General features: G+C 41.1%; 1 protein-coding gene across 2 annotated transcripts in view; it reads right to left on the bottom strand.

Annotated features, from left to right (window-relative positions):
* The window catches only part of LOC123512110 (extracellular sulfatase Sulf-1-like), a 70,631-nt gene extending 50,984 nt beyond the window's left edge, over nt 1–19,647 (bottom strand). For both annotated transcript variants that reach the window (XM_045268345.1, XM_045268355.1), the window contains exons 1-3: nt 19,423–19,647; nt 2,109–2,739; nt 1,272–1,411 (exon numbers count right to left, since the gene is read on the bottom strand). In XM_045268345.1, the coding sequence (XP_045124280.1) occupies nt 1,272–1,411; nt 2,109–2,715 (747 nt within the window). In that variant the 5' untranslated portion in view covers nt 2,716–2,739; nt 19,423–19,647. The remainder of the gene's footprint in view (nt 1–1,271; nt 1,412–2,108; nt 2,740–19,422) is intronic.
* Between the last annotated feature and the right edge of the window lie 1,653 nt (nt 19,648–21,300).

Below are 21,300 nucleotides of genomic sequence, written 5' to 3'. Positions count from 1 at the left end.
AAAGAGGAGAAGAGAGAAGAGGATAGAGGATTAGATAAGACGAAAAGAGAGGAGGGATGAGACGGGGGAAGGAAAAGAGAGAAGAGAAGAACAGGGAGACATGCAATAGACGTAAGGAGAGAAAAAAGAAAATAAGAGAGGAAAGGAGAGTAGAGGAGAGACAAGGAGAGGAGAGATAAGGAGAGGAGAGATAAGAGGGAGCGAGTGGACTTGAAAAAAAAAAGTGACAAATGAACAAAATGACGAAAGAAAGAGAAACCGAGTAACTGAGAGAGAGAGAGAGAGAGAGAGAGAGAGAGAGAGAGAGAGAGAGAGAGAGAGAGAGAGAGAGAGAGAGAGAGAGAGAGAGAGAGAGAGAGAGACGAAACAATATGAAAAACAAAGTAGAGAGAAAATCATACGAAAGTGGAAGGAAGATAAGAGAAGAGAGAAGAAGAAAAGAGAAAAAAAAAAAGAGAGAGAACTTAACACAACAAGATAATAATGCAAAAAAGCTGAGAGAGAGAGAGAGAGAGAGAGAGTAAATACAATAACCTATACTACAACACCTCCTTCAGTCACAGGTGAGTTCCATGAGGTGTGACGCACGCTGACTTCAAATTGCAACACCAGAACATTATAGCACTGTTTACCTGCCACACACTTGTCACCTGCACACACCTGAGGGAATCCTGCCAATCTAGTTCCCAAGGCAAGACAGGAGGCGTGGGAACCGTCAGAATAAACAACAAATCATATTAGTTTACCTTTTCTGCTTACCTATCCTGTCCTGGTGCCTTCCTTTTGTTAGTCATAGCCATTTTTATTCACCTCTTCCTTCTTCTTCCCCTCACTCACCTCTCCCCCTTCTCTCTCTTCCCCTCTCTCATCCTTTTCTTGTTCCTCTTTCGCTCTTTCTTCTCTCCCTTTATTCCTCCCTTCTTATACCTCACCTCTCACCCCTCTTCCCCCTCCCTTCTTCCTCACCCCTCCATCTTCCTTCTTCTTCTTCTCACCCATACCTTCTTTCTCTTCCCCTCTCTCACCCTTCTCCTCCTTTGTTCCTCACTCCTCCATCTTCCTTCCTCCTCTTCTTCTTCCCCTTCTTCCCATCCCTCATTCCTTTTCCCTTTCCTTCCTCACCTCTTCCATATTCTTCTTCCTCTCTCCCATCCCTCCTTTCTCCCTTTTCCTCTCCCTCACCCTTCCCTTCTCCCACCTTCCTCACCCCTTTCCTTCTTCTATTCCTCTTCCTTCTTCCTCACCCCTTCCTCTTCCCATCCGTGTCTTACCTCGTGGTTGTGAATGTACAGGCCCGTCAGGAGAGAGGAGCGAGAGGGGCAGCAGATGGGCGTGGAGCAGTAGGCGTTAGGGAAATAGGCGCCCCGGTCTCTTAACTGCTCCATCAGGTAAGGCATGTAGTTTAGGGAACCTGTGGGGTGTCCAGGGTTACGTGAGGTTAGGTTAGGTTGTTTTGGGGTTAGGTTAAGTTTAGGTTGTGTTGGGTTGGGTCTATTTTAATTTGGTTGGGTTTGGTTTGGTTGAGTTGGTTTGGGTTGGGTTAAGTAAGGTTAGGTTAGGTTAGGTTAGGTTAGGTTAGGTTAGGTTAGGTTAGGTTAGGTTAGGTTAGGTTAGGTTAGGTAAGGTTAGGTTAGGTTAGGTTAGGTTAGGTTAGGTTAGGTTAGGTTAGGTTAGGTTAGGTTAGGTTAGGTAGGTTAGGTTAGGTTAGGTTAGGTTAGGTTAGGTTAGGTTAGGTTAGGTTAGGTTAAGGCAAGGTAAGGTTAGGTTAGGTTAGGTTAGGTTAGGTTAGGTTAGGTAAGGTAAGGTTAGGTTAGGTTAGGTTAGGTTAGGTTAGGTTAGGTTAGGTTAGGTTAGGTTAGGTGAGGTGAGGTGAGGTGAGGTTAGGTTAGGTTAGGTTAGGTTAGGTAAGGTAAAGTTAGGTTAGGTTAGGTTAGGTTAGGTTAGCTTAGGTTAGTGTAAGCAAAGCAAGTAAAGATCACACCGGAAATAAGAATTAAACTCTACAATATTCCAGCAATTAGTCAGCACTTTGAAAGACAACAAACCACACAAATAATCACAATAAACCAATCAACAAATCAACAAACAGGTCAGCACTCAGCACTCACCAAGCTCCACATCCTGATCATCCGTCATAATCAGCACTATGTTAGGCCGGCGGTCCCTTCTGGTAGTGCTGGCGGTGCTGCTGGCTGGCCGGTGCTGCTGCTGGGCCTTCTGCCACCTCTTAGCCTGCTGGTGGTGCTGCTGGTGCTGGTGGTGTTCTGGAATGGCATTATGCAGGGTGGCTTGGTGCTGACGTGCTGACTGGAAGACTGGTGGGTCCCTACTGCTGACTGGCTTACGGGCACGTCTTTGTGGGTAAGCCTGTGTCCTTCTGAGTGCTGGGTAGTGCTCCCGCCGGCGTGTACTGGCGGGGACGTGGCGTGGGTTGGACAGGCGTGGTGAGTACTCCTGGCGTGCGTGTGAGTCCTGTCTTTGCCCCTCCGTCCACGACTCTCGAATGGATGGGCGTGCAGGGTCATGGTGCCGGGCGTTCGCTACGTCCCACCATGACCTCCGTGTGGGTGGGGTCGTGGAAGGGGCGTGGTGGCGGCGTGGAGTCTGGGAAGGTGTCTGCCGCCCCCAGTTGGTTCGGCTCTGCTGGGCTAAGGTAGGGACGCCCACGACCACTACCACCGCCACCAGGACCCATCTTGTCCACCGGCCTCCCATCTCAAGACGCCACTACCACCTCGCCTGTAACAACCACAGACTGTTAGACACACACACACACACACACACACACACACACACACACACACACACACACACACACACACACTATTCACAATGCACATCACGTCAAAACAAACATTACTAAACACAATTAACCCCTTTAAGTACCATGACGCGTTTCCATATTCATTCTGCTTAATATCTGGTAATTCTATACAGTTCTATACAGCTTCAGAAACTTAGGTGAGGGATTAAAATAGTGAAGACTCTGGCCATTACTCTTCCGACCTCCATAGACCCTTCCTAATGTCAATAAAATGGTGTAAATGTGTCTCAGTACTGAAGGGGTTAATCTCTCTAAACTGATGAATGCTGAATTAAGCAAGTAAGTAAGTAAGTAAGTATAGTTATAGTTGAAGTTATATACGGGTTTACATTTTTAAGTGCGTCTTGTGGTTCTAGTGAAAGATTAACACTATTTCTACATTCTTAACAGGATAAACAGTCTTGAGAATTCGGCTTATCATCTCTGTGTGTTCTAGTGACAGATTAACAATATTTCTACATTCTTAACAGGAGAAACAATCTTGAGAATTCGGCTGTGTGTTCTAGTGACAGATTAACAATATTTCTACATTCTTAACAGGAGAAACAATCTTGAGCACCCTGCTAACCATATCTGTGGCCTTTGAAAATAGCGGTGAGAGAGCAGAGTGTTTCAGTATACAAGCTTTACAAACATCCTCTTAACAAAACAATGGATGCACAGACGGATTCTAAGACTAAATATTAAGGTGAAGACGTTAAACATTCTGGAAGTGCTGGTCACATTACCTTTGGCTTTCGTTCTACATTTTCTAATATTATTTCTACCGCTTTCCTTCTCCACTTCAATTGAGTTAAATGTTACGTGGAATAAGGAAAAATGTGATGATGGCGAGGAAAAGGATGAAGGAATATGTGAAAAGGCTAAAAGGGCAGAGAGAGAGAGAGAGAGAGAGAGAGAGAGAGAGAGAGAGAGAGAGAGAGAGAGAGAGAGAGAGAGAGAGAGAGAGTTTGTGTGTATATCCGTGTCACTATCTAACCACCTGTGTGTGTGTGTGTGTGTGTGTGTGTGTGTGTGTGTGTGTGTGTGTGTGTGTGTGTGTGTGTGTGTGTGGGTGCGTGAGACAGGGACAACTGGCTAGACTGAAGGTGCCACTTTGCAAGGCGTACTGTCACGGCACTCCTCGCCATGGCACTCAAGTGTGGCACTGGCGTCATAAACAGTGCCACCTGATGAGGCTTGGCGGGGAACCAGATATAGTAAGCCAGTAGTAGTAGTAGTAGTAGTAGTAGTAGTAGTAGTAGTAGTAGTAGTAGTAGTAGTAGTAGTAGTAGCAGTAGCAGTAGCAGTAGCAGTAGTATTGTTAGTAGTAGAGTAGAGAAACGTAGGTTAAGAGGAGACCTGATAGAAGTATTTAAGTGGTATAAGGGTTTTAAGAAAGGGGACATGAATGAAGTTCTTAGGATCAGTAGCGGGGAAAGAACCAGAAATAATGGGTTTAAACTTGAAAAATTCAGGTTTAGGAAGGAAATGGGAAGAAACTGGTTTTCAAACAGAGTGTTTGATGAGTGGAACAGTCTCAGTGGTCATGTGGTCAGGGGTGAGTCAGTAGGGAGCTTTGAGGGAAGGTTAGATAAGTTCATGGATGGGGAAGATAGATGGAATTAGGTAGCTTGAAAACACAGGGACTGCCTCGTGTACGCCTGGCGGGCTCTTGCAGCTTCCCTCTTTTCTTATGTTCATATGTTGTTGTAGTAGTAGCAGCAGCAGCAGCAGCAGCAGCAGCAGCAGCAGCAGCAGCAGCAGTAGTAGTAGCAGTAGTAGCAGCAGTAGTAGTAGTAGCAGCAGCAGCAGCAGCAGCAGCAGCAGCAGCAGCAGCAGTAGTAGTAGTAGTAGTAGTAGTAGTAGTAGTAGTATAGTAGTAGTAGCATTGGGAGCTCTCTCTCTCTCTCTCTCTCTCTCTCTCTCTCTCTCTCTCTCTCTCTCTCTCTCTCTCTCTCTCTCTCTCAAGTGTGAGGGAACTCGACTCTAGTGTCAACAATCTGACAGATTGCAGATGGTGTGTGTGTGTGTGTGTGTGTGTGTGTGTGTGTGTGTGTGTGTGTGTGTGTGTGTGTGTGTGTGTGTGAGTGAGTGAGAGAGAGAGAGAGAGAGAGAGAGAGAGAGAGAGAGAGAGAGAGAGAGAGAGAGAGAGAGAGAGAGAGAGAGAGAGAGAGAGAGAGAGCATGGAAAGGATGTCAAACAATGCGAATGAGAGAGAGGGAGTCGAAAGTTTGAAGAGAGAGAGAGAGAGAGAGAGAGAGAGAGAGAGAGAGAGAGAGAGAGAGAAACGCCCTTCTTATCTCCCTTCACACCATTACTCAAGGAGACGCATTTTCCTCTCTCTCTCTCTCTCTCTCTCTCTCTCTCTCTCTCTCTACAAGACGCTGGCCGCAATTAAAGGTGATACATCTACTGGTCAATGTGTCTCTGTCTGTCTGTCTGTCTCTATCCCTTCACCAAGATTTAAGCTCCTAAAAATTATCGGTCTTTCCAACGGGGTATCAATTTAGTACGTTGTTTTTTTTTTTTTTTTATTCCTCGGCTGTGGTGATGGTGGTGGTATTTGTTGCTATAGAGGATGTAGAAAAAGAACAACAACAACAACAATAAGAACAAGAAAAAGAAGAATAACAAGTACAAGAACAAAAACAAGAAAGAAAAGCGAAAAGGAGGAGGAGGAGGAGGAGGACTAGAAGAAGAAGAAGAAGAAGAAGAAGAAAAAGAAGAACAAATCGTATTCAAATGAGCTAAGAAGAAAACAAGAAAGCGAACATAAATCCCCAAAAGAAAAACAAACACAATAAAATAAAAACAATAAAACAGACACAAAAAAAAAAAAAAAAAAAAAGAAAAACGAAAATAAACCAACTCTAATACACAAAACAACAAAAAAATCCACAATTCAATAAACAAAGAAAGGAAAGAAAGAAAAATTGAATAAAAAATAATAAGACTCGTAGAAATTAATAACGAAATGCCTAATAATAATAATAATAATAATAATAATAATAATAATAATAATAAATGTCAAGCTGAACGAACCAATAAGCAACAACCAATTAAGGGAAATGAAAAAGACATGCTAAGCTAAGAAACGATCGAAGCTTAAGGTGCAAGAAAGAAGGTCAGGAGGGTGTTGAGGTGAGGTTATTAGACCACCATCTTGCCACTCCAACTAACCTCCCTCTCTCTCTCTCTCTCTCTCTCTCTCTCTCTCTCTCTCTCTCTCTCTCTCTCTTATGGGACGAAAGGGAACGCTAATGAGGAGATGACAGACTTTTTCCCTCTTTTTTTTTTCCTTACAGTTTTTGTGTTCGTGTGAAATAAGGGAGGAAAGGAGGAGGAGGAGGAGGAGGAGGAGGAGGAGGAGGAGGAGGAGGAGGAGGAGGAGGAGGACAATTTCTTCTTCAGCTTCTATCCTTATGTTGGTTTGAAGTAAGGAAAAGAGGAAGATGATAGCCTGGAGGAAGAGGAAGAGGAAGAGGAGGAGGAGGAGGAGGAGGAGGAAGTAGGAAGGGGCAGGAGAACAATAACAAGGGATGCTACGGAAAAGAAGAAGAAGAAGAAGAAGAAGAAGAAGAAGAAGAAGAAGAAGAAGAAGAAGAAGAAGAAGAAGAAGAAGAAAGACAGAAAGAAAAGAAAAAGAAGGAAGGAGGAGGAGGAGCAGGAAATCACGTGAATAAATGAAAAAGCCTAATAACATAAACAATTTAAAAGCCTTGATGTTGTTGTTTATGTTCCCTTCACTTCCTCATTTGTCCTTATTATCGCATTATTTCTTCACCTTATTGCTATTTATTTCCTCCCTACGTCCTATTTAAGGCGACAGAGTGGCTGGCTGGCTCATTAGAGGTGTGTGTGTGTGTGTGTGTGTGTGTGTGTGTGTGTGTGTGTGTGTGTGTGTGTGTGTGTGTGTGAGTGACCCAGTCTTAGTAAATTGGAAAGGACATGTCTACTCGTCTGTTGTTGTTGTTGTTGCTGTTCGTTTGTTTATTTGTCTCTCCCCCTTGATAATTAGGCATTTCTTTACCTATTTTAACAGCATAAGTAACAACAACAATAACAGAAATAGTAGTAGTAGTAGTAGTAGTAGTAGTAGTAGTAGGAGGAGGAGGAGGAGGAGGAGGAGGAGGAGGAGGAGGAGGAGGAGGAGGAGGAGGAGGAGGAGGAGGAGGAGGACGAGGATCAAGAAAAAAAATCAGAAATAATAGCAACAATAATCCCATACAATAACTCGTATATACACACAAACATACATACAAACAACACTAAATTTTGGCAACAGAGATTTCCCTTGACAAAAACTTCCAGAAATTATGAGCTTAACTTCTTCACTCCGCACTGCATTACTTCACACCTTGGCTGGCCGCGCGAGATGGATGACTGGCGTTCCATCAGCTAACTCAACGAAAAAAGACACACTCACTCTCCCCTTGTTTGCAATACCCGCCTCTCCCCCCAATGCGTTTAAATTTAGTGGAGGTGTCATTGTGTCGGGGTCAAAGGTGACAGTCTGGCCTTGCTGCGCTGCCTGACGTATGATATTCCTTCAAGTCATCGCGTTAGGAACATTTTAGCATTTCCATCCTTCCACCGCTTTGCTCTCTTACTACACCTACTCTTTAAGGCTGATAATGTATAAGTTTTGTTAATGTATCTCTAGAATCATAGAAACACCTTTTAAAAGACTAACTTTAAACTGATCGAGTAGGGAACATCTTAACATTTCCACTCTTCCTGGCTTTCCTCTCACTATAAATATTCTTAAAGGTCACATAAATAATCAGAGGGATGTTTCTCCTGCTGATAATTCCTAAACCTAGTTAATTTATCACTAGAATCAAAGAAATACCTTTTAAAAGCTTGTGTAACTTAATTAATAAAGATTTTTAACAGTGTAGGTGCGAAGCAGACTAGTTTTCAGAATATGGACCAAAGACTGACAGGGAAACACCACATAGGTAATTAACTCTATCAAGACAGTCCAAAAATGCATCCCTGCCAGCCGCAAGATATGACAAGGAAGGTGTCATTAGCGAACAATAAAAACTGGGAAGTGGTAAACTGACGCGGCCTTCAAAGTCCAGACGGAGAAGTGAACCGGACCACCACCACCACCACCACTGCCGCTACATACTGACACCCCGCCTCACACCGCCGTCACCCCGCCACCCCCGCAACACCTTGCACTTCTGATTCCCGTAATTAATTCAGCTGGAGGCTCTAGCGATCACCTAAGGTCAGAGATGAGCTTAGAAGGAAGAAATGTGACGGGAAGATGGACAAAAGCCGCCATTAGTCCAGATTTCAGAGAGCCGCTGGAAGATTATGAAGGAATAAAAGGGGGAGGGAGAAATGTTGAGGTTATTGTATTTAAAGTGATATTATTCCACTTGTACATGTTCTAAATGATACTGGGAGTTTGCAAAGGTGTTTCTATTATTCAAGTGACGGTACAACAGGCTCTAGTGAAAGTAAGTGAGGTTTTCAAGGTTACTTTCATGAGTCTGACGGAGTTGTACAAGCTGCAGTGGACGTTATCGAGTTTTCTAGTGTTTTCATGATTCTGGTGATGTTCAGGGAGGGTGTAATGAGTTAAGGGGTTCTCAAGGAAGCTGTCACTAATATAACGACAGTTCTATAAGTTAATCGTTAGTTATAAGGATTTAATAGAGTTTTCATGACAAGAAATAGTTTAGTTATTATCGAGTGTTATTGGTGTTCTCAAAATTATATAGTCTTCTTTTTATAAGTTCCACAAGAAACTTAGATTTCCGAGAATGTTTCCTATGATTCTACTATTCATCAACGATTCTGAACCAAAGCTTAAAAAAAAGATAAAATAAAATAAATACATAGCAAATCATATATGTAACATTTGAAAATAGAAAAAAAAAAAAAACAAATACACACACCAAATCATTCTGTCACATCTGAAAATAGAAAGAGGAAAAAACAAACACACATAGTAAATCATATCTATAAAATCTGAAAATAGAAAAAAGAGATAGAAAACAAAAAGTAGCTAATCCTATCTGTAACCTTGGGAATTAGTCTAGATGAGTGAACAAAGGCGAAGAAGGATATGAGCCTATGAGGAGATGGAGGGCAGATAGGGGACGTGAATTGTAATGGGAGTGATGGGAATAGGGCATGGCTGGTGGTGGTGGTGGTGGTGGTGGTGGTGGCAGTGACGTCACCACACACAAGGTTCCAGGGAAATTCCACTCACTGACATCGCAACCGTCGCCTCTCTCTCTCTCTCTCTCTCTCTCTCTCTCTCTCTCTCTCTCTCTCTCTCTCCTGTCCACCTGCTTCGCCATTCCTTCCTCCGAATGCCGCCACGCAGAGAGAGAGAGAGAGAGAGAGAGAGAGAGAGAGAGAGAGAGAGAGAGAGAGAGAGAAACACGCGAACACGCAACTCCATTCGCAAAATTTGACGTTTCTTTAAAGAATGAGAGAGAGAGAGAGAGAGAGAGAGAGAGAGAGAGAGAGAGAGAGAGAGAGAGAGAATTTCACATTCACTTTCTTAATTAAGTTGCAGTAATTGCTTATCTCCTTATTTGTCACCTTATTGTCATTATTATTATTATTATTATTATTATTATTATTATTATTATCATTATTATCATCATCATTAATATTATCATTATTATTATTATTTTTATTATTTTTACTTTCATTATTATTATTATTATTATTATTATTATTATTATTATCATATACGTAGCATTATTTCCTTATCTTTCTTCATCTCGTATTCTAAAAACTTTGAATGCTAAGTTTTTTATTTTATTAATAACGTTCTTAAGATATTTAATAACGCAGAACACTTACTATTTCTTTTTAATAAGAACCATACAAACTCTTGAAAATCTATTAATTTCCCCTAGAACCATCAAAATACCATAGCAATTCCAGTAACTTCCATAAAATTTTGTTTAACCCCCACTAGTCAACAACACGCTACACATACCAATGACTCCCACCAGAACCTATCAAAGTACCGCTACAATCATAAAACCTACAATACCCCAATTACTTTAACTAAACACTTTAATTAACTCAATTCATAAAAAGTATCTTAGAAAACCAGCGTAATTAAGAGTAGATTCATTAAAATATCTTAGAAAACCCAAACCACTTCAAGTAAATCCTCGATAATTAACTAAATCATACAAACACCTTACAAAACCCCAATAACTTCAACTAAACCATTTGAATTAACTAGAATCATAAAAGAGCCTTAACAAACCCGTATAATTAACAGTACAACCATGAACACATCTTAGAAAAAACGAATAATCAATAATAGAATCAAAACCTCTTAAAGAAACCATATAACGTTCACTTAACACGTAAGACTAACCAGAATCAAGAAAAGATGGAAAACGCCAATAATTTCCAGCACAGAATAGTAGAAATCCGACACACCACGAGAAAAGACGAGAAAAGACGAGAAAAGGCGAGAAAAAGCAGTGAAAAGCTGATTCATATTATCTTTGAAGCACAGAATATTAAAAAGAACGAGATATCACGAGAAAAGACGAAAAAAGGCGAGAAAAATATTAGAACACTATTTAAGAACCAGAGAGAGAGAGAGAGAGAGAGAGAGAGAGAGAGAGAGAGAGTAAATTCAACCGCCATTCTCTCTCTCTCCCTCTCTCCTCCACCCTCCCTAGCGGCCTTTTCTCTCCCTCTCTCTTTCTCTCTTGCTCCCTCTCGCTCTCGCTCTCACCTCTCCCTCTCTCTCTCTCTCCTTGACAGTAGTTCCCGCAGCTGGTTTATTCATTATCATATTTACACGGACACTTGATGAATAAATGATGGATGAATGAGCGGCTGGATAGTGTCACTTTTGAGGGTTAGAGAAAGGACAGGCTGAGATTTAGCTGGTTCTTTTTATCATCATCATCATCATCATCATTTTCTTCTTCTTCTTCTTCTTCCTTGTTATTTTTCAGGTCTTCGTAATCCTCTTCCTCCTCCTCCTCCTCCTCCTCGTCCTCCTGTTTTTCTTAGTCTTTCTTTTGTCCTTGTAATCCTCCTCCTCCTCCTCTTTACTCTGTTTATTTTCATTTCCTCCTCGTCCTCCTCTTCCTCATCATTTCCTCCTTCTTTTTCTTTTCCTCAAGGTATTTTCTTTTCCTTCATTCTTCTTTATTCTCCTCTTCTTCCTCTTTGTTCTTCTAATCTTCATGTTCCTCCTTTTGTTTATTTTCATTTACGTCCTTCACCTTCTCTCTCTCTCTCTCTCTCTCTCTCTCTCTCTCTCTCTCTCTCTCTCTCTCTCTCTCATTAATCGTATTCCTCTTCATTCTTATCTTCCTCTTCCTCTTTCCTCTTCTGTTTATTTTCATCCAAACATCCTTTCCCCCTCTTCTTCTTCTTCCTTTATTTCCTTTCCTTTGTTATTCATGCTCCTTCATTCTCTAATTTTGTGTTTTTCGTCTTTTTTTTTCTTTCTCGTCTATTCATTTCTCTGAACTTTATCACTTTTTTTTATTTTCTATCGTACTCCTATCATTTTTCTCCTCCTTCTATACATCATTGTCTTTTCTCCTATTCCTTCTCCTCCTCCTTTTCTTCTCCTTCAACCAATACGCAACGCAGGAGAGAACGAATAGAGAAAGATAGAAAGATGGAGAGATAAAACGAAAATGAGTCCCTTCATAACGTAATATTCGTAAATTTCAAACTATCGTGCTTGTAAATTTCAAAGTATCGTCCTCAACTGCCAGCGGGTGAGTCAGTCGCTTCTCACTTGGCTTGTAATAAATGCCAGGGTTACGATGAGTTTAAAAGTATGTGAATTAAAGTCTTATTAGTATTTCTCTTGCTACCGATGACAAGTGACCACATATTTTTTGCGTTTTCTACGAAGCCAGAAGGAAGAAATGGAGAGAGAGTGAGAGTGAGAGTTTATGAGTAGCACACACACACACACACACACACACACACACACACACACACACACACACACACACGTTTACGCACGTACACGCACACACAAATCAATTCCTCGTGTTACAAGTTATAAGAGAATTGAATGATAGCATAATGTATTTGAGATTGGTGTGTGTGTGTGTGTGTGTGTGTGTGTGTGTGTGTGTGTGTGTGTGTGTGTGTGTGTGTAGGGAAGCACGCGAGCTCAAACACGCACATACACACAAACACACACACACACACGTGTAAAATATGTATGCAGGGGGCACCTCGCATGTTGGAAGGCGCCAAGAACTAAGTTACAGGTATGATAAACCAACACGCCAACACACAATGCCAAACAGACAAACACTAGGCAAAAAAAAAAAAAAAAAAAAGGCGGCGAGACTAAGACCTCAAAGTATTGACAAACAAACAAACACCGGCAAGGACACGGGTTGACAAGCAGGAACAAACGTTAACACTAAATATATTCAAGATAACGCAAGGGAGATAAGTAAAAAGTAAATAAATAAAATCTTTCGCCTTACTGCTTGCCAACTTTCGACCTGACGCGTTAAGAATTCAAATTTCCCGTGTTTTGAAAGGAAAGTCTTGTCTGTAACTACTTCAATCTTTCAAAATATGCATTAAAGTTTCTACCAATGCATTTAGATAACTTTCTCCTTTCTATTCAATGTTTCTGCCACTTCTCTCACATTTATAAGCGGCTCTCGTAAAAGTTTTTGTAGGTTCAAGGGTGTTTCCAATATCCTCTCGCTAGCTTCACATGTTATACTTTAAGTTATTAGAGTTTTCAAGGGTGTTTCCATGATTCCAGATGTAGATTTGCATGTTTAGTGGAAATTGCTGAGTTTTTCCAAGCATGTTTTTAATATTCTGTTGAGTTTAACCATTTCTTGTGGGAGATGTTCTGTGATTCAAATAAGAATTAAATACAATACCATATAAAAAAAAGTCAGTAATTAAATAAGTAAACATGAGAGACTAACTAAATTAACATGCTTCTCAGAATAAGAATAATAAAGAATAAATAAATGAGATAAGAGGTGAACGCGTTTTTTGTTTCCATGATTGTTAATAAGGCCTTGCACGATTACATGTCATAAAAAGTCAGTAAATAAATAACTAAACATGAGAGACTAAATTAACATGCAACCTAAGATAAAAATAATAGAAACAAATAAGATGTAAAAGTGTATGTCTCTATGATTAGAATACAAGCTTTAGTAAGATTACATATATAAAAAATGAGAGTCTAAATTATCTTGTAACCTAAGACTAAAGAAAATATAATAAATAAGAAGAAAAAAGTCGCGATAAGAAGTAGTGTATAATGTCTCCACGACTGTACTAAAAGCTTAACCCCTTGAGCACCATGACGCGTTTCCATATTCATTGTTGGTGATTTTTATACAGCTTCAGAAACGTATGTGGGGGATTAAAATAGTGAAGACTGTGGCCATTAATCTTGTGACCTCCATAGACTCTACGCAATGTCCTTCCGTAAACCTTTCCTAATGTCAATAAAACCGTCTAATCTTACACAAAACATCAGGTAAAAATGCGTCCTAGTGCTGAAGAGGTTAAGCATGATAACACATAAACAAATAAATAAACAAGATTAAATTAACATGTAACCAGAGATAAAAAATGATAAAAAATAATAAATAAGATATAAAAAGTGGCGATAAGAGATGAAAGCGTATAATAATCACGAGCCATAAACGATAATGACTACAGGAGACAGATAGTGAGGTAACGAGGCGGCGGCGTGACTGTAGGCGAGCGTGGGGCGGATGTGGGGATTAGGTGGCGATCCTTGCCGCCCGCACGGTGCCATTCAGCCTTATTTACGGCGGCAGGCTGCTGGGCTGGACCGCCACTCAGAAAGGCTGATTGAGGGAAGGACCGGATCACTCGTGTGTGTGTGTGTGTGTGTGTGTGTGTGTGTTGTTTCTTTACTCGTGTGCTTGATTTGTGCTTGTTTTGTGTTTGTGGGTGTTTTTTTATTGTTATTTTATTGGTGTGTTTGTTTGTGTGTGTTTAGTTTTGTTACCGTTTGCAAGATTGATTCATGAAGCGTTCGTACAAATGACTAAGATAATGATGATGATGATGATGATGATAATAATAATAATAATAATAATAATAATAATAATAATAATAATAATGATAAAGAAATAAAAGGAAGAAGAATAGAGATGATTTGTCCTTAAGCTCCTCCTTTCAAGCGAAAATGATGACTGACTGACTGTGTGTGTGTGTGTGTGTGTGTGTGTGTGTGTGTGTGTGTGTGTGTGTGTGTGTGTGTGTGTGGCGAGGAATGACCATCGCAAACACACTTAGGCACCACCAAACAAGGCTGTAATGTTGGCCAAGGATAGATGCTGCTTGCTTGCCCAACACACAGAGGACTCAAGCACATCACCACCACCACCACCACTATTTCTCTTACTACTACTACCATCACTACTTCTGTTACTACCACCACCACCACCACTTCTATCACCACCACTACTGTATCGGCTTGGAGATGCGTAACTGAGAATGATGACTGAGACACCACCATCATCATCACCACCACCACCACCACCTCTTCTATCAGTACTATACCTTCATCACTACTACCACCACCACCACCACCACCATCACCTTTTCTGTCAGTACTATACTACAACCACCATCACCTTTTCTATCACCACTACCATCACTAATATCACCACTATCATCACTTCTACAACCATCACCACCACCACCACCTTTTTTTATCACTACTATACCACCACCACCACCACTGTCACCTGTGCCACCTCCACCAAATTAATCTAATCTAACTTATTTCAATACAACTTCATCTGTAACTAATATAACTTTATCTACACTAACCTAACCTAACCTTCTTAATAACCTAACCTAACCTAAATTTACCCAACCTATCCAAACTAACATTACTTATCTATCTTAGCTAATCTAATCACACAACATTTCCCTACAACGAAAAGCTACGTTATTATTTTCTTTATACCATGTGGGGTTTTCACGGGAATTTCTCGGCTAAAGGGAATACTTTTTTGTGGTACCTCCTATCTCAAAGCCCACCCGCTAGAAACCATTGCCCCAAGTGAGGAAGCCCAACCTACACTCGGACCGTGGACAGGATTCAAACCCGTGCGCTTGGAGACCCCTCGGATCCCAAAGCGCGCATGGTTCCACTGTACCAATTTACACACTGCTTCCTACAAGACAATGAATGCGTTAGTAAGGCAAGAGATATGCTGACATCCTGACTTTGGGCCGTGTATATGCTAACTAGGGTATGCTGCTTTGGAATGTGTGTGTGTGTGTGTGTGTGTGTGTGTGTGTGTGTGTGTGTGTGTGTGTGTGTGTGTGTGTGTCATGCACCCCAACACACGGCTGACGCGCTGATCTACAAAATGATGGATAGCTAACTCACTGACTCACTCCCCCTCGTCCTCGCACTAAGACAGACTGCCGTACCTTGTGTGTGTGTGTGTGTGTGTGTGTGTGTGTGTGTGTGTGTGTGTGTGTGTGTGTGTGTGTCGCTAGAGGTGCCGGTGCCAAGTTATATCGAATGCCGTTTTTATATTACGTGCTTCCTGCTTGATGCTCTGTGTGTGTGTGTGTGTGTGTGTGTGTGTGTGTGTGTGTGTGTGTGTGTGTGTGTGTGTGTGTGAGCTTCCTCCCTCATTCATTCATTTCCTGCACTTTCCTTTTTACTTTCTACTTATGTAACTTATCATTCATTCTTCTGTTTCTACGCTCCTCCCTTTCCTTCCTACACCTCTTCTTCCTCCTCCTCCTCCTTTTCCTCCTCCTCCTCCTCCTCCTCCTCCTCCCGTGGCCTTTCACCCTCCCACATCCTCCTTTCCCAGCCATAACCATTTGTTTTCATCCCATATATCACCCTTTATTTAATCTCCTCTTCCCTAAGTCATATTTCACTTCACTTCCACCTTGTATCTTTCGACAAACGGCAACAATCTCTGTTATTTTGTTATACATATTCTATTTTCTCGCACCTCCGCGGCCTGGTCTCTTTGTTATACACTAAGAAAAAAAGTGACGATAAAGTAGATAGAGGTTAACAGACAGGTGATCGATAGACAGAGGCACCTGAAAGAGAGGACAAGAGACCATACAAGCTTCGTAGATAGGACAATACAATACACGATACTGAATAATAAGGAAAATACTTGAACAGGTATACAAATTAAGAGGAAAAAAACAATTTGGTAGAGATAGACAGACGTAGAAGTAGATATACGAGAATAAATAAATAAGAATCTTTAAAGTTCTCCCAACCAGGCTTTCCTTTCCTCCTTCCTCCTGGGCTTGTCGATAAATAAGTACTCGTGCAAGCCTGGGGCCAGCCTTCACTAACCTACATATCACCCTTCGCTCTGACGCTGCCCGGGTTCGCCTCCCTGTCCACACTCCACACAAAGGAACCAAAGGACGGACTACCAATACGTAAATTTCACACTAAGATTCGTCTATGATTCGTCAGTGGGTGGATAGAAGAGATGCCTCGCTGCATATTATCTTGTTCGAATAAATTTCTTAGGTTTTTTTTTCTTTCTCTTTTCTCTTACTTTGTTCTTAACCCCTTCAGTACTGGGACGCATTATCTTTAAGTTTGGATATGATTAGACGATTACATTGAGATGGGTCTATGTGGATCAGAATTTCACTGGTCAGAATCTTCACTATTTTAATCCCTACATATGTTTCTGAGTGTATAAAATCGCCAGATCGCAACCAAAATGAATATGGAAACGCGTCACCGTACTGAAGGGGTTAAACCTGTTCTCATCTCAAATTATTAACTTCGCGTATCTTCTCTCTCTCTCTCTCTCTCTCTCTCTCTCTCTATCAACTGTTAAGACTTTTTTTCCAGTATATTTTAGTGCTAATTTTTCACAGCCATCCTTTTTAGCCTCGGAAAGATAGAATGAGGCTTTTATTCTCACTTTTTGTATGTCTGCACAAATATCACGATGGTCTGAACACTGAAAACCATTAACCCCTTCAGTACCACACCGCGTTTCCACATTAATTCTGCTTACTATTTGATGATTCTATACAGCTTCAGAAACTTATGTAGAGATTGAAATAGTGAAGACTGTGACCATTACCTAATCTTCTGACCTTCATAGACCCTTCCTAATGTAAATAAAATCGTCTAATCACACCCAAACTCGAGATAAAAATGTCCCAGTACTGAAAGGCTTAAGCTATTTTCTAAGGCCACACAAATGATCAATCGGGTTTTCATTTATATTTATTTTCCTATCAGTATGGACAAAATCATAAAAAACACCTTACAGAACACTTATAATTCCCACAACAGCACAAACAATCACGGAGGAAGTAAGAAAAAGATTGATACCCAAATGAGAGTCGAGGTGGTGATAATGACACGCCTTGCAAGGAAACTCAAAAAAAAACGTGGGAAACTTGAGAAAAAACGAGCGAAGTTAAAGAAAAACCAAGTAAAACGAGAGAAGAGAAGCGAATTTATTTTCCTAACGTGGAGGAAGAGAAGGAGAGGAGATGAAAGGAAATGCCGCCACAATGATCAAGTTTTGTAATGAACCTTTGCGTGGGGAAAGTATTTGGAAAGTCAGGCAAAAGGTGGATGATGGGGGGGGGGGGGAAGAAATTAATTTAAACTTGTTCCTGTCATTCTTTATACGATGAGGAGGAAAAAATGTGATAAGGATTCTGGTTTTGTCTTTTTTTCCTGGTGAACGCTGCATATCACACACACACACACACACACACACACGAAAAAAAAAAAATGTTGGGTTAGGCTACGTACATATATATTCCCCCCTTGAGGAACACCATGACAAAATTTCCTGGATAAACTTTCCCTTCTCAAGTTACGATATTTTTTCGAGAATATGGAAGTTGTCAGTTTGAAGAGGCGGAGCAACTGTCAACAGCAGCCGTGGGAGGGGACGCGGGGGGAGGAGGGGCAGGAAGTTAGTGGGCGTAGCGAGATGAAAGGAGTTTCTCAAGTAAATCTAATGCTACTTAAGAGCCTGGTAATCTTCTCGTTAAGTGATGTCAGGCGGTTATTAAGCGTTCCATTAAGTTAACCTCACAAACGTTCGCGTAGTTACATCTCTTGTTGACAGTAGCGGTCGTAATGTAATCTTGTAGTGAACCAAAAGTTACACACGCAATTTGTTAAGTTTCTGATTAAAATTTGCCCTTTTTCTCAGTTTGTGTGTTTACGATTGAAAAAGAATGTTGTCTAGAAGTGAAATGAACTCAGTGAAGATGGAAGCACAAATAAAGGAAAAGTAGTAGTAGTAGTAGTAGTAGTAGTAGTAGTAGTAGTAGTAGTAGTAGTAGTAGTAGTAGTAGTTTCTGATTATTTTGCTGGTTTTTTTCACCTTTTGTGTTTACTATTGAAATAAAATGTTTAACGACGAATCGAACACTCTAAATTAAAGATAGAAGGAAGAAAAAATAAAGAAAAATGGTAGTAGTAATAGTGGTGGTGTCCGCAGTAGTAGTAGTAGTAGTAGTAGTAGTAGTAGTAGTAGTAGTAGTAGTAGTAGTAGTAGTAGTAGCGTTCGCAGTTTTGAGTTAACCTGTAGTAGTAGTAGTAGTAGTAGTAGTAGTAGTAGTAGTAGTAGTAGTAGTAGTAGTAGTAGTAGTAGTAGTAGCGTTCGCAGTTTTGAGTTAACCTGTAGTAGTAGTAGTAGTAGTAGTAGTAGTAGTAGTAGTAGTAGTAGTAGTAGTAGTAGCAGTAGCAGTAGCAGTAGTGTTCGCAGTTTTGAGTTAGCCTGTAGTAGTAGTAGTAGTAGTAGTAGTAGTAGTAGTAGTAGTAGTAGTAGTAGTAGTAGTAGTAGTAGTAGTAGTAGTAGTAGTAGTAGTCTGAGCAGTTTCTTTGTTTCTGAAGGATATTCGCGTCTTTAGAAGGAAGGCTTTGCTTGGGGAATAATTAATGAGAGAGAGAGAGAGAGAGAGAGAGAGAGAGAGAGAGAGAGAGCTGGGGAAAAAGAAGGGTTGGTTTGTGTGGCTGGATCTCTCTCTCTCTCTCTCTCTCTCTCTCTCTCTCTCTCTCTCTCTCTCGGAAATAAACAAATGAAACAAATATAGCATGTTAAAAAAAAATAGATAAATAACTGAAGAAATAATTAAACGTTCTGTTAAACTCTCTCTCTCTCTCTCTCTCTCTCTCTCTCTCTCTCCAGATTAACATAAAACAAGCCTGATATCTAAATAGGAATACGCAAATTTTAACCCCTGTGTGTGTGTGTGTGTGTGTGTGTGTGTGTGTGTGTGTGTGTGTGTGTGACAGAGGAGTACCCTTCCTTAGCGTGTGTGGGTGAATGTGAAAGGACCACCACCACCACACCCACGTGGCGGCCCAGGTGGTGGTGGTGGTGGTGGTGGTAGGTCAAAAAATGCCTTATCTGAGCCGCGCCGCCTTCAAGCACCTTATCTCAATACCTTTCAAAAAACACATGCTTATCTTACAATAATCTTCATTTCCACCGGTTAATAAGCAACATCAATACAAGAATAACCTTATAATTAGCATAGTGAGTTTTATAGGCCGTGCTCTCACCTGTGCTAACCTAACCTCACCTCTACTTAAGATCTAGTTAAACCCTTTCCTATCTTACCTGATGTTGCATTTTATGGTTTTGGGAAGTTGAGAGGCAGATTCAAACTTCCTGAGACGCCTCGCCCAGGTTGCCTCTCCGCTTCGCCTCTCACCCTGCCCCTCACTAACTTCTCCTCACACGTGCCTGTCTCTCTTCTACTTTGGAAGGGCAATGTGCACCAAGCAGTGGAGGAAAAAACAACGAGCGTACACCCTCACGTCTTAACTCCACACTGAATACTTCTTTTCCTTGAGGGCATTTAATCTATTGCTGCCACATCCCTGACTGAAGTTGTCGTACGGTCTCCTTTCATTCCAACAATTTCGCGTTTATGGTCTTCCTCAGTTATATGGATGTTCATAATGCATTTTTCACCTTAATATTAACGTGTAAGTGTAAATACAAGGCCATTTAGCGTCTTGTGGCTTGTAATATAAGTGAAAGTTAGTTTAGGATTACTCGTACGTCAGACAAGCGGGGAAAGGATTATACTTATCCTAGCATTTCTTGAGACGTCCCTCACACATCCTAAATTATTGTGATTTCCCAGCAGACGACCACGGCCTAGAGTCAAAAGGAGAAGCCAAGCAGTGATGAGTGCGCCTGCATCACGGCGGGGGAACATTCCAAGGTCTTTTCAACTTCGATTCACAAACTCGCAATCATAATTTTCCTTTTCATCTGTGCCCTGTCATTTGCTCACGACTCCCCTTCCCTTTACACAAGCTGTCGTGATTTGTGTGTGTGTGTGTGTGTGTGTGTGTGTGTGTGTGTGTGTGTTCAAAGCAATACTATATAATCGTGTGTGTGTGTGTGTGTTTCCCCTTCACCATAAAGGAATGAAGTGTGGAGAGGTTGCAGAAGTCAGACGGCACATCTTTCCCTTATGTCTGACCTAAGAAAGGCTAACAGGGAATGATTAAATACCAATGTACCATAAGTATGCGTGTGACAAATGAAGCTGAATTCCATATATAATGAACTAATGACTCCCTTAATTACACAAAGCTACGTTCAGTTACACAAACACTGATATAGTCAAAAGAACAAGAAAATAAACACACCAATGGTAAGCTGCAAGAGGCCATCACTCCTACAAGCGGCAGTCCTTAAATGAAACAAACCTACGTATTTCCATATTTTCATCTCACACTCATCCATGAATTAGTCTGATTTCGCTAATGGCTGGCCACTACCATGATTACACTTTGTTCCATTCATTTACCGTTCTATTTGAGGAGCAATTTCCCTTCTATACAGGAGTGTGTCAAGACGGATGTGACTGAGCAACACGCCACCAGCCCACCACATCACCCCCTGCCGAGCGTTGATGATACACAAACACGTGGTTCCAATGCATCATAATGTCACGTGTCCTTCACAATGACACGTGCACCGAAAGTCCGGCATTCTTTAAAGTTTTGGTCTCATAAGGACACTTGTGACAGGTTACAGAAAGAATTGAACAGCTTCTCGTGAGTATTTTTCCTGTTGAAGCAGAATCGTTATATAACCACTGCAACCATGAAAAATGTCTGAAAATTTGCTAAAAACTTCCAGAAAAGAATGTTAAAACTAGTCTTGTTGGACACACAGGCGTTTAAAAATTTCGGTAAGTAGTACTGTCTTGTAATTTGCTTGCTTATGTGGTGTATTTTTTTTTTTAGAACACCTGTCGATATTCCCTGCATATAGTACAAGGCAACTCACAGGATTGCTGAGCCGCCTGTGCCTGTCCCTTCAGTGACACAACACCTCAACAAGTCACTCAGTCCTCACTACACCATGATACATGATACAGGACCCTTGCCTCTAGCACTGCACTGCCCTTCCAAGGTCATGCCACCCAGGTACATGCTGTTACTATATAATAATTCAGGATAAATGCAATTCTTA

The sequence above is a fragment of the Portunus trituberculatus genome, chromosome 4 (assembly GCF_017591435.1).
Source record: "Portunus trituberculatus isolate SZX2019 chromosome 4, ASM1759143v1, whole genome shotgun sequence".
Classification (NCBI taxonomy): Eukaryota; Metazoa; Arthropoda; class Malacostraca; order Decapoda; family Portunidae; genus Portunus; species Portunus trituberculatus.
This window is presented reverse-complemented; position numbering and strand designations above follow the sequence as displayed.